The sequence below is a fragment of the Sceloporus occidentalis genome, unplaced genomic scaffold (assembly GCF_023333645.1).
Source record: "Sceloporus occidentalis isolate IW3139 unplaced genomic scaffold, rSceOcc1.0.p SCAF_1, whole genome shotgun sequence".
In the NCBI taxonomy this organism is placed as follows: Eukaryota; Metazoa; Chordata; class Lepidosauria; order Squamata; family Phrynosomatidae; genus Sceloporus; species Sceloporus occidentalis.
Genome location: NW_028316981.1, coordinates 308,311,000 through 308,323,584, shown reverse-complemented (window position 1 = coordinate 308,323,584; position 12,585 = coordinate 308,311,000). Strand labels below are relative to the sequence as shown.

The window sequence follows — 12,585 nt, the reverse complement described above, 5'->3', positions numbered from 1 at the left end:
TTTCTCTGGAGTCATGAGAACAAGCAACCATCCATGTTAAAAATCCCAGCATATCAACCCAATCACCATATGTTACTGAGAGCAGTGCTTTTTAGTCTCTTTGATGTGAAAGACTAGCATTTTTTCCCCAGTGTGAAAGGGACCAATATCACATTTGGGCCTGTTGGCTACAACAGTCATTCCTGGAAGTGGCATCACTAGGGTTGGTGTCACTCTGTGCAGTAACTCATGCTGTCACTCCCAGGCTCAAAGCTGCCAAGTCAATGAGCCCTTCAGGATTAGACCAGGCCACCATGAAAGAGAAAGGCTCCAGTGTACTTGCTGCCAATGAATGGACTGTTCATGTTCCAGGTTGTTCTGGTCTTCCTGCTTTGTTCACAGGTCCCAAAGGGGTCCAGGTACCATTCAGTGACAGGAGAGGCCTACAGGTGTTGGCTGTGGCATGCCGGTCAGCATGCCTCCTTGCAACCTCTAGGCAGATGGACCAGGTCCTTTCCAGGAACTTCAGTATCCGGGAGTCCTCGTCTACAAATGGAAAGGTATACTCTACACCAGAAGGCAGTCACCTGGTGCAGTCTGTACCCCTAGATATGCCCCCAATTCCTGGAAGTTCTCCAAGGGCTTGATGGCTTGTGGACCATACTTGAATGGTGAGTCAACCCATAAATAAATGCCACTGACTCAATGGACTTACTCTAGTTGTAGGCTAGCAATATATTTCAGGGCATAGCAATTGCATAGCTGCTGCAATTCTACACAGATAATACTGAGCTACAGGGACTAAACGTCCAACTCAGTACAGAGCAGCATCCTCCATTCCTATAGGGAAAATAAGCACATCTGTACTAACCTTGTCCATGAACCAGCCAGCTGAGCTTCCCTTGTTATTGTGGCCTATGGTGATTTTCCGTAACTTTCCCAGATTGGGGGCATCTAGTGTGAACTTGTCTTCTGCACCTTTCTCAAAGTTGTCATTGTCATTGTCCAGCCTCCTTTCTCCTAAGCAACATAGAACAACAAAAGGGAAAAATTAGATGCAGATAAAACACACACACAATTGTTGTTAGCTGTGACTAGAGTAGACCCATTGAATCAATGGGATTTTCCTATGTATTGACTCATCACTGAATAATTGATTTAATGGGTCTGCTTTAAGAGTCCGGAGCGTGGCTTTGGCGCAGCTTCCGGACTCTTAGAATATATGCATCATTTAAACAGCATACCTCCAAAGTGACCCGTAGCAGCTTTATTTTGGCCTGTCTGTATGGGGCCAAAGTTTGTGAAGTTGAAAGCTTTCGTGGCCAGCATCCATAGATTTTTGTGGGTTTTTCAGGCTATGTGGCCATGTTCTGAAACAGTTTATTCCTGAGGTTTCTCCAGCATCTGTGGCTGACATCTTCAGAGAAATTCTCTGAAAATGCCAGCCACAGATGCTGGCAAAATATCAGGAATAAACTCTTCTAGAACATGGCCACATAGCCTGAAAGTCCCACAAAAATCTAAACAAAGTTTGGCTACTGGTCCTGAAAAATCTCAAATTCAAGACTCAGCTCGTGTAAATGAACATCACCCAGGGTCAGGGGTTTGCCCAGCAGACAGTGGATCACTAATTAAGTCAACACAAATCCTTGTCACATATCCTCCCACTCCAAGGCCTTGCCATTCAACAACAAACCAACACACCCAGATTAACATGTAAATCACATCCTCTCAACCAAGGGTCACATGGTATATACCCCATTCACTTCAATGCCAGCATTCTCTGCTACAGGTGCTGGTGACACATCAAGAATAAACTCCTCCAGAACATGGCCACATAGCCAAAAACCCACAAAAACTTGTAATTACATCAAACTTAGTGTTGTTGTTGTTGCTGTTCTCTAGAGTACACATTTATGAACCAATTTGCACAGACATCCCAAACAATTTTGTGCAAGTTCGGGGCTGATTGCTAAATGTCGAGGCGGGGGCGGGGTTTGGTGGGGTGTTTGCAAAATTTTGATTTTGGTCTGCTTTTCATGGAACTTGGTGTGAAACAAATTTTAAAGACTACAGGCACTAACAGTCACACCTTTTCTTCTTTCAAATTATAACTGAAATCATCAGCATCAACTCAGGCAATGCCAAGCAAATTTTCACACAGATTAATTAGACAGACAGATAGATGCCAAGGATAGGTAAATGGGTTATCTTTTCAGGCACAGTTGGTGCCTTAAAGTAGTAAAGGTTCCACCTATACACACCATTGTCACACTTCATCACTAGCAGAAGCTGGAGATATCTCTAACATTCCTATTCAGCTCAGTGAATGTTACTTAGATAATCATCGTATAAAATTGTTGTCTTAATAATATAATGGAGCAATCCAAAGTAGGCTCAGAGGATCTACTATGTCATTCCCTGAGTGTTTCAGGGCAGAGTTTCTAGTCTCCTCCAGCAGAGTGGGTATCTGGGAAAGAATTTTCCTATGCCATTTCTAAGCTGACATAGGCAAAGGACAGGGTTGACTGGACCCTTCTCCAAGGAATGAAGTGGCTTTGGACCTGGTAGACACAAAGCCTGCCTCAGCTCACCCAGAGATCAAGAATTTGGGGGATTTCCATATTGTCTTTATCTTCTTTTACACTGTAGAGACCTGGGACCCACTACATAACTGTAGTGTTATTATTCCACTCTTATCTGCCAAGGTACTATCCTATGGAATCCTGGCATTTGTAGTTTGGCAAGGCACTGGAGCACTCAGGTTGAGAATTGTGAAATTTGTTGTTAAATGCTGTCAAGCAGACAGTGTGGCCTAGTGGTTTGAGAGTTGGACTATGACTCTGGAGGCCAGGGTTCACTCAGTCATTAAATCCACAGGGAAAGTCGCACTCTCTCAGCCTCAGAGGAAGGCAATGGCAAACCTCCTTTGAACAAAACATGCCAAGAAAACCCCATGATAGGTTCACCTTAGGGTCTTCTTAAGTCACAAATTACTAGAAGGCACACAACAACAAAAACAACAAGCTGTCAAGCTGATTTTGACTTATGGTGACTTTATGAATAAGAGACCTTCAAGTCACCCTGTCATCAACAGCCCTGTCAGGTCTTGCAAACTCAATGCTGTGGCTTTCTTGGTTGAATTAATCCACCTGTAATGCAGTCTTCCTCTTGTCCTCCTACCTTCTAGCTTACCAAGCAGTTATTTTTCCGAAACTGCCAATCCCAGGATTCAATAGGACAGAACAAAGGCAGTTAAAGTGGAATCATAGCACTATAATTCTGTAGTGTGAATGAGCCCCTTGGGCTCTAAGCAGAAACATCCTACCCCCAGCATGCTTTTTCCACCAGCAAAATAGCTGACATCCTAAAATGATATGTTCTGGCTTTCAACAAATAAACAAGTCTTTTGAACTATAAACACAAAGCTGCAGAGAAATGGTACCATTCTAGAAATAAAAGGACTATTTTCTTTGCAGCACATTTACTGTAATAAGAGAACTCTTAAAAGTGGCCTTTCTATCTAATAATAAGTGGTAGCTTTCTTGTCTTGAAGGACATTCTTGTCAACGTCTCACAATAGGCACTGACCTTGTGGTACAAGTAATATGCAAATGCTTGTGAATTTGAGTGAATGGTTTATTAATTAATTAATGTTTTAAATGATTAATAAAGTAAAATTATTTAATCAGCCGCAAGACCAGCCAAGTCATTTGCCTTGATAGTTGTTTAATATATGCTTGCAATGTGCATAGAAAAGACAGTTTTTTGGAGAAAAAACCCAAAAGGGCAGCTGTGCTCTTGACAAGGAGTGCAATTTTGCTAAGTTTGATCACTTCAGATGCTTAGAATGACAATTTCCTTAATCAGCACTGGACCTTGTGGGTATTGCAGCATGGGAAGAACAAGAACAGAATATTGCATTTTTTTTATAAAAAAAAAAATCCCCACCTTCCTCCAAGTTCTTTCTATCCTCCCCACACCATTTTAGCTTGCTGACAACCTTGAGGTTTATCACACGGAGGGTTTTGCAGCTTTTTGCAGCTCAGTTCCAACGTGACTGCGGGTCCAACAATGCGAATTCACGTGATAATGTGATGTGTTATCACACGTGATTCATTTCTATGGGGCCTCCTTCTGTGGGGCTTCCGCAGTGATTCCAAAGTGACCCCTCTTTTTGGTGAAATTGGAAAAAAAGTAAATTCACAGAATTCGCTTTCAGGCTCACTTCGATTTCACTTCGAATTAGTCTGGTGTAGAATACAACTTTGCTTCTGCTCTGGTACACCACCGCAAACCCCCTGGTTGCAAATTTCCCATGATGCAGCGCTGCAATTTCCCCCCCCCCCATTTCCTTTCAATGGTCCTTTCACTTTCAGGGCAACTTTCAGGGCAACTCACTTTTTTTTGGAATATATACATGTGTGTATGTGCGTGAATGTGAATATACAGATATGTCTGTCTGTCTGTCTGTCTATCTATGTGTGTGTTGAAATTGCTGAAATGGAAGGGAAAATTTAAAAAGGGGATGAAGAAGACACAGAAATATTCACAAGGCAAATATTCACACAATTATGCGAAACAGGGAACAAGAACTTGCACCCCTTTTCACCCCAGAAATGTACAAGGTCACGATGCATTCAGAGCCCCACTGAGCATGTGCAAGGGTGCCGATTCGAATCATTGAATCCGCATGGTATGCACCGGTGTGATAATACAATTTGCACTCATTCTGCTTTGCGTTAATTCGCATCACATGACTTGCCTTGGATTCAATTCCCCCTCGATTCGGAAGAGCAACAGAAGGGCAACCAGGTATGATAAAACATTCACGTTATAACGTGAATTCGCATCATTGGACCAGCAGTCACCCTGGATCTGAGCTGCAAAAACCTCTGTGTGATAAACACTCTTGTGATTTAGGATGAAGGAGATTAGGCTAAGAGATAGAGTGGTCCATTTCCTCTGGATTTTCTCACTATGTGCCTCACAGCTGCTCTGAGTTGCACTGCATACCCTACAACTGTCCTGATTTGGCAGGAACATCCCCGATTAATCTTTTGTCATCCTAGTTTTTCACCTGTGTTTAAATTGTCCCAGTTTCTCTCCTCTCCTTGCCTTCAGTTTACTTTAATTGCTGCAAACTGGGTTCAGTGTGCAAAGTGGTTTGCAGTCCATTAACTCAGCAGAGAGGGAGAGAAGAGGAGGGGGTGGGAATCTTTTCCTTCTCAGCAGGCTCAGGCAAAAACAAACCATTGCAGCATGGTCCAGCTTGTGTGTTCTTCTTCATTAATAATGATTATCACCTTGCCCACATTCTTATGTTGCTTAAAATCAAAGAATCATAGAATCGTAGAGTTGGAAGAGACCACAAGGGCCAGTCCAACCCCCTGCCATGCAGGACCTCTCAATCATAGCATCCCAGACAGATGGCCATCCAGCCATCTGTCTGGGATGCTCCAAGCCTCCAAGCTTGTCACACATGCATCCCAGTTTTCAACTGTGAAATGTTGTGAGGGTATGGAATAGCAGGAGAGCTCTTCTAATGCCAAACTAGGATGCTATAGTGGCAGACATCCTCTTCAACTCAGAGCAGCTGTGGAGGGAGTGGCAAGAAAATTTGCTGCCCCAACAAGAGCAGATCCACTGTTAGGTATCTCTGGCTAAGAGTGACTCATCCAAGACTACCCAGTGGATTTCATGGCTGTGGGGTTTGAATTTGACTCTCTGCAGTCTTTGTCCAACCTGTGAAATCAAAGACAGGCCACCTTTTTCAGCCAGAGGGCCAATTTCAACTTTAGAGAAGTTCTTGGGGATGTCCAGAAGAAAAAAAGAAGCATTATTTTAGATTAATTAAGGCAGGGGTAGGCAACCTTTTTGAGCCGGGGGCCGGGTTGCTGTCCCTCAGGCGACTGGGGGGTCAAAGCCGGGGGTGGAGCTTCCACCCTCCAGGGCGGGGCCGCATGCCGGGGTGGAGCTTCCACCCTCCGGGGCGGGGCCGTGTGCCGGGGGGTGGAGCTTCCACCCTCCAGGGCGGGGCCGTGCGCCGGGGGCGGAGCCTCCACCCTCCGGGGGCCAGGCCTCCCCATCTTTGCTGGCCCCTGACGGGGCCTCAGGCCCCATCAGAGACCAGCAAAAAAGCTGGTGGGGGCCGCCAGCGCTGGAGGGCCCCCTGGAGGGCCCCAGCGATGGCACCAGGCCTCCCACAGGCCCCTCGCCATCGTCGGAGCCCTCATGGAGGGCCCCAGCGACGGCAAAGGGCCTCCCAGAGGCCCCCTGCCGCCGTCGGAGCCCTCCTGGAGGGCCCCAGAGACGGCAAAGGGCCTCCCAGAGGCCCCCTGCTGCCGTCGGAGCCCTCCTGGAGGGCCCCAGCGACGGCAAAGGGCCACCTAGAGGCCCCCTGCCGCCGTCGGAGCCCTCCTGGAGGGCCCCAGCGACGGCAAAGGGCCTCCCAGAGGCCCCCTGCTGCCGTCAGAGCCCTCCTGGAGGGCCCCAGCGACAGCAGCGGGCCTCCTAGAGGCCCGCTGCCACTGCCGCCGCAGCCACCCATCACAGCTTTTTGCCACTCTGGGCACCGCCATTTTGGGCAGCAAAATGGCGGCGCCCATAGCCCCAGAGGCTGCTATGGTCGTCGCCATTTTTTCACCCAAAATGGCGGCGAAGTCTCACGCGACCTCAGGGACGGTCGCGTGAGACTTCGCTGCCATTTTGCCGCCCAAAATGGCAGTGCCCAGAGCGGCAAAAAGCTGTGACGGGTGGCTGTGGCGGCGGGTGGCGGCGGTGGCGGCGGCAACAGCAGCCAGGGGCCGGTCGGCAGGCCTCAGCGGGCTGCATCCGGCCCGTGGGCCGGAGGTTACCGACCCCTGAATTAAGCCTTGAAAGATACAAACTTTTTTTTACAATAAGGGGGGCACACAGAAAAATAAATGAAATGTATTGCATGCAAAAACTGACAGACTGTCCAATGAGGGTCAAATCATGAGGAGACACAACTCACTAGAAAAAACAATATTGCTAGGAAAGGTAGAGGGGAATACAAAGAGAGAAAGACCATATGCCAGGTGGATGGACTCAGAAAAGCCATGGGCCTGATCCTGCAAGAAGTTAAGAATAAGGAGTCTAGGAAATGTCTCATCCACAGAGTCACCATGAGTTGAGGTCAACTCAAGAGCAAGTTGGATTGGCATCTTTCAGGAGTGCTTTGGTTGTCTATTGTTGCATGGCAGAGGGTTAAGCTGAATATCCCTGGAGGTCCTTTCAAACCATATGATTCTATGACTCTATGAAGGACTATATTCTCCCATGTGAGCCTGCCAATTTCTTGAGATTTTCAGAGCAGACCTGTTTTTTCAGGCCCACCACCTTCACAGGCATCCCTGGGGGGAACATAGGAAAGAACCTTCTCCATCACTACCCACCCCACTTGGAATGCCTTTCCCAGGTATGTCAGAGTGACTCCTTTCCTTCTGTCAACGACATAGCCATGTTAGTCTGGAAAATCAGTATGCAAAGGCATCTACAAGATCTACAAGATTCCTTTGCATACTAACCTCCCTTTGGTCAGTTAGTGAACACTTTAAAAAAAATTCTGGCAGGCTTTTGAAAACTGACTGGAAGGCTTGTAATAATGTGCTATTCTATTTTTATTTTATTTTTTAGTCTTTCTTTGTTCCCACCCACCCCACCTCTCTATCTATCTATCTATCTATCTATCTATCTATCTATCTATCTATCTATCTATGCTTTTAGTTTAATGTTATTTTAACTACAGTAATCCCCCATTTATTTGACAGGTTAGGAACCAGAGCACTTTCAAAAAATGGAAATTATTGAAATGCAGAACGCATATTAACTGTATATTATAACTATGAATACATGTATAGTGCTATATATAAGAGCAAGACAACACTCTGAATGACTTCTAAAGTATACAGTTCACAGACTGAATGAAAAGATGATGCTGAGTCAGGGGAAAAGCACCACATGGTAGCAAAAACATCATGCAAATTGCCATCTTTTCATTCAATCTGTGTTCTGTATTTTAGAATATATACTAAAGAAGTTGTTTATGGTGTTGTCATGTGGTTATAATACAGCACATACTTATATTTGTGCTTAGATTTGTCAAAAAAGCAGACAACGGATCAAATTAATGGATTCTGGTAATAATCCAATACCATCAAAAAAGTGGGTCATCAAAAGCAAGCTGTCAAAAAGCAGAGTACCTTTGTATTATTTTTGTACATTTTGTACTTTTTAAAAAATCTCCTTGGTTTTAATTGGTTTTAATTGGCATATGCGTCCTCGGCTCCCAGTTCTTATGAGAAGGTGGGGATATGAGGAAGTGGTTTAAGTGTTAGACATGAGTTTATCACACTGGGGCTATTTCGGCATTAAAGAGAGATTAAAACTCATTTAAAGCATCCTGCAAATTAAGCAAAAATGGCAAGTAATTGCGCAAATGATTATCACATGCAATTGTACAAATAAAGTGATATCAGAAATGCATTGTTGCAAAAATCCCAAAAGTAAAAAGATGCGCGTTTCCCAAAATCACATTGATCTCAAGTTTCTTGACAAATCATTGTTCATCTCCTTGGTTTTTGCAGACAGCAAAGGAAATAGCATATCCTAAAGAAAGCATTACCTGTGTCTCCAAACTGGCCAAAGATGTTAATAAAAACATCAGCATCGGTTCCGCTGCCGTTTATATCGCCTGTAAACACTCTGACTACATATTTGTTCACTGCAAAGAAACACATCAGCACATCAATAGCATTATATTAAGACTGATATCGGAAACACTACAAAATACTTCTTCATATTAGTCGCGCACTTATGAACAGAGCTTGGAAAAGTCACTTTGTGGGACCTGAATCCTTCTATTAGTCCCAGGCTGCACCTACACTGCAGAATTAATGCAATTTGACACTGCTTTAAATGTCCCACCCTATGGAAATCTGGGATTTACAGTATATTGTGGCACCAGAGCTCTCTGACAGAGAAGGCTAAATAGCTCACAAAAGTACAAATCAAAGAATTCTGTAGCATTGAGACATTGCAGTTAAAGCAATGTCAAAGTGTATTAATCCCACCATGTGGATGAGGCCCCAATTAGAACAGACACATTGAATCAGTATTGTTTCCCTATGTGTTCATTCAACATCCAGTAACTGACTCATGAAGTCTTTTTTAGTTTGGAGTAACCAACAGGAGTCAGGTGGTGGACTACAACTCCCAGAATCCCACAGCCATTATTATTATTATTATTATTATTATTATTATTATTTATTACCCCCCTCTCTCCATGAATCGAGGTGGGAAACAACAACAATTAACGGATGCACAATATCAGTTGAAACATACATACATTTTAAACATGCGAGATACACACCTAATTAAACAATCCACATTTAAAATTCATCATTTAAAATTCACCATTTTAAATGTATTAAAATTAAATTTATCTGGATAAGCCTGCCAGAATGGCCAAAGCCAATGAATATTCCGGCCAATTTGGGCACAACCTTCTCTTATGGAAGATGTAAGAAGGGTGAGAGAGCTTTAAAAGTTTGTTTGCAACATCACACAGATGAAAATAAATCATTTTGAACAGTTCTTTAATATAGTGCATTTGCCCCCTCTGCTGGTGGACAATAAAATGAATAGGTTTTTAAATTTAGTTTCTGCTTGGTGGGGGGGGGGGGGGGACCAGGGCAGAGTATTAAGCAAAACTGTCAAAGCTATCTCTTTTTTAAATAAAATTCTGTATACCCAAACAGAATCCAAAATAAATGCATTGGAAGCCAGAATTGCCCAAATATGAAAAGAATTAGGATGACTCCATGGGACTCTAGGCATATTTAGATCAAAGCATCCAGAGTCAAAGGAAACACATCATTAAAATTTCTGATCATCCTGAAGTGTTAGATAATAAGACATATGGTTAATTCAGCTACATAAAATGTACCAAGTGGGTCTGAAGGGAAGCAGATATTAATACTGAGACAGATTTCCATTTTAGCAGAGGATTTTGGGAGTTGTAGTCCAGAAACATAAGCTTCTACCTAAATATAACTTTTTGTCTAACCAACATTTAAGTATAAGCATTTGTATGGCATATCATAATAAAATATTTCACAATATTTCACAATAACAGCCCAAATATCTTAATATTTAAAGAACGGTTGTTTCATGAAATCAGACCTTATAATCTGTAATTAACTCTTCCTCTGATCATATCTAATCTGACCAAAAAAACCCCACCAGAGACATTTTACATCTACCAAAGAAATATTAATTACAGGTTTGTGTTCCCTCCTTTATTAGTGACTTATTTTAAAGATAGTGTTGCCAGGTTTTTAAACTAGCAATAAAGAAGCCTCACAATTCACAACATGACATGCAGGGTTGACAATCAGGAAGCAACTATATACAAGTTTGTGTTCTACCTACAGTATATACCATATGAAAGTATTCATTTCAGTTCACTTAGCCATGTGTTTCTCTGTAAAATCAATATATTGTCCACATTTATAAATTACACAAGGCACACATTTCTGGCTTTTTGAAGGGCTATCACCCCAAAATATGGGATTTAGGGGCAGTCTTGTTCAGTCTCTTATAAAAGTAAGACTCCTCTGAAGAAATCTTGCCAAGAAGACCCAAATATAGTTTTGCTATAATCAACTTGAAGCCGTGTGATGATATCAAGCACAACAACAGTACAGAAGTGTTGGGCAAAGTGAAACGCTCCAGTTGTTGCTGGACTACATCTCCCAGCATGCCTAGCCAGTATAGCCAGAGGTTAGGAATGATGGGAGTTGCAGTCCATCAATGTCTGGTTGGCTGTGCTTTGCAACCCCTGGAAGCAGTGAGAAGTATAGGAAAACCCTCACAAAAAAGGTAGGGTTTGATTTTTAGCAAGTGTCACACTGGTGCCTTGGACACAGTCCTAAGATTACAACAAGGGGAAAATAAGGCATGTTTGGAACTTCAGGTGGAGGAAGCTGATGGATCTGAAGAACTGAAAAGGGCCATGGATGGGAATGTATAAGGATATAAGTGCTGCAGCGTGAGGAGAAAAGGCCACATAAAACTGTGAAAGGACAGATTGCTGAATCCAAGAGTGGGCAGAAACAAGTATTGGGATTCAAAAAAGGGGTGTTGTTTTGTGTTGACTTGAAAGGAGTTACCCAAAGTTTTGGATCTATTTGGGAGAAAGAGTTCAGCACTCTGGACAGCTCATTTTAAACTCCAGACTTAAACCGGAGTCAAATCACTGCTCTACTAAGAATGGAAGTGACCAGCTGCTAACAACAGTAACACTTGTGGGTTCTAGCCTTCTCCCCCACCACCACCACCACATTTTATCTTCAGAATAACCCTGAAAAGTAGGCTAGGCTACAACAGAATGATTGTCTAGCCATGATCACACTATAAATTTGGTTGAGAAAGACCTCTTCAATTTTCCATTGCTGCAGCTGCTGTTGTTGTTGTGTGCCTTCAAGTCATTTCTGACTTATGGCAACCCTAAAGCAAACCTATCATGCGGGTTTCTTGGCAAAATGTGTTCAGAGGTGATTTGCGATTGCCATCCTCCAAGCCTGAGAGCATATTATTATTATTATTATTATTATTATTATTATTATGTTTTAGTTATATAGCACTGTAGATTTGCACATGACTTGCTCAAGGTCACCTAGTGTGTTTCATGTCTGAGCTGGGAATCGAATCCTGATCTCACTAATATAATTCTTTCTCAGATATCCACAAATGCATAACAAGATCTAAATTGATGTCTAGCATCAACTAGATATGTTCAGCTCCATCTTTAAAAGTCAGGCTACAAAATAAGCAGGATTACACACTTGATGGATGATACTACTTCAAATTACAGGTGTGAAGGTGTATTATATGTGAGCGTTCTTCCATATATTTTAAATCCCTGCATTATGAAAACTAGCACATAAGAGATAAAGCTAGGGTTGACCCCTTTTCCTTGACATTGCTGTTTGCCATCAACTGTGTTTCATTGTGGCCGTATGAATGAGAGACCACCAAGAGCTGCTTTCATCCACTGTCTTGCTCAGGTCTTGCAAACCAAAGTTGCTGCTTCCATGTTGAACCAATCCACCTGTAGTGTGGTCTCCCTCTTTTCCTGCTGCCTTCCACTTTACCCTTTATCATCTTTTCCAATGAGGCACATTGTTTCATGATATTTCCAAAGGATGGATCAACTCATTCCAGAGTTGGTGTTGAAGAAGAGTTCTACAGATACTGTGGACTGCTAAAAAGATAAATAGATAGGTCATAGAGCAAATTAAATCTGAAATCTCCTAAAAGCCAAGATGACTAAACTGAGGCTGCCATACTTTGGCCACATCATGAGAACTGATGAATCACTAGAAAATACAATAAATTTGGGAAGGTAGAAGGCAGCAGGAAAAAAGGAAGACTGCATTCCAGGCGGATAGACTCAATCATAGAGTTGGAAGAGGGTCCAACCCCATTCTGCCATGCAGGAATACACCATCAAAGATGGCCATCCAGCCTCTGTTTAAAAACCTCCAAAGAAGGAAGTCAGGGCCCTAAGTCTGCAAGATC

General features: G+C 43.1%; 1 protein-coding gene across 1 annotated transcript in view; it reads right to left on the bottom strand.

Moving 5' to 3' along the window:
• Window positions 1-12,585, bottom strand: part of LOC149324215 (lipoxygenase homology domain-containing protein 1-like) — a 237,886-nt gene that overhangs the window by 190,419 nt on the left and 34,882 nt on the right. Inside the window, exons 5-6 of the mRNA XM_089487726.1 lie at window positions 8,627-8,725; window positions 851-999 (exon numbers count right to left, since the gene is read on the bottom strand). Coding sequence (XP_089343852.1) covers window positions 851-999; window positions 8,627-8,725 — 248 coding nt within the window. The remainder of the gene's footprint in view (window positions 1-850; window positions 1,000-8,626; window positions 8,726-12,585) is intronic.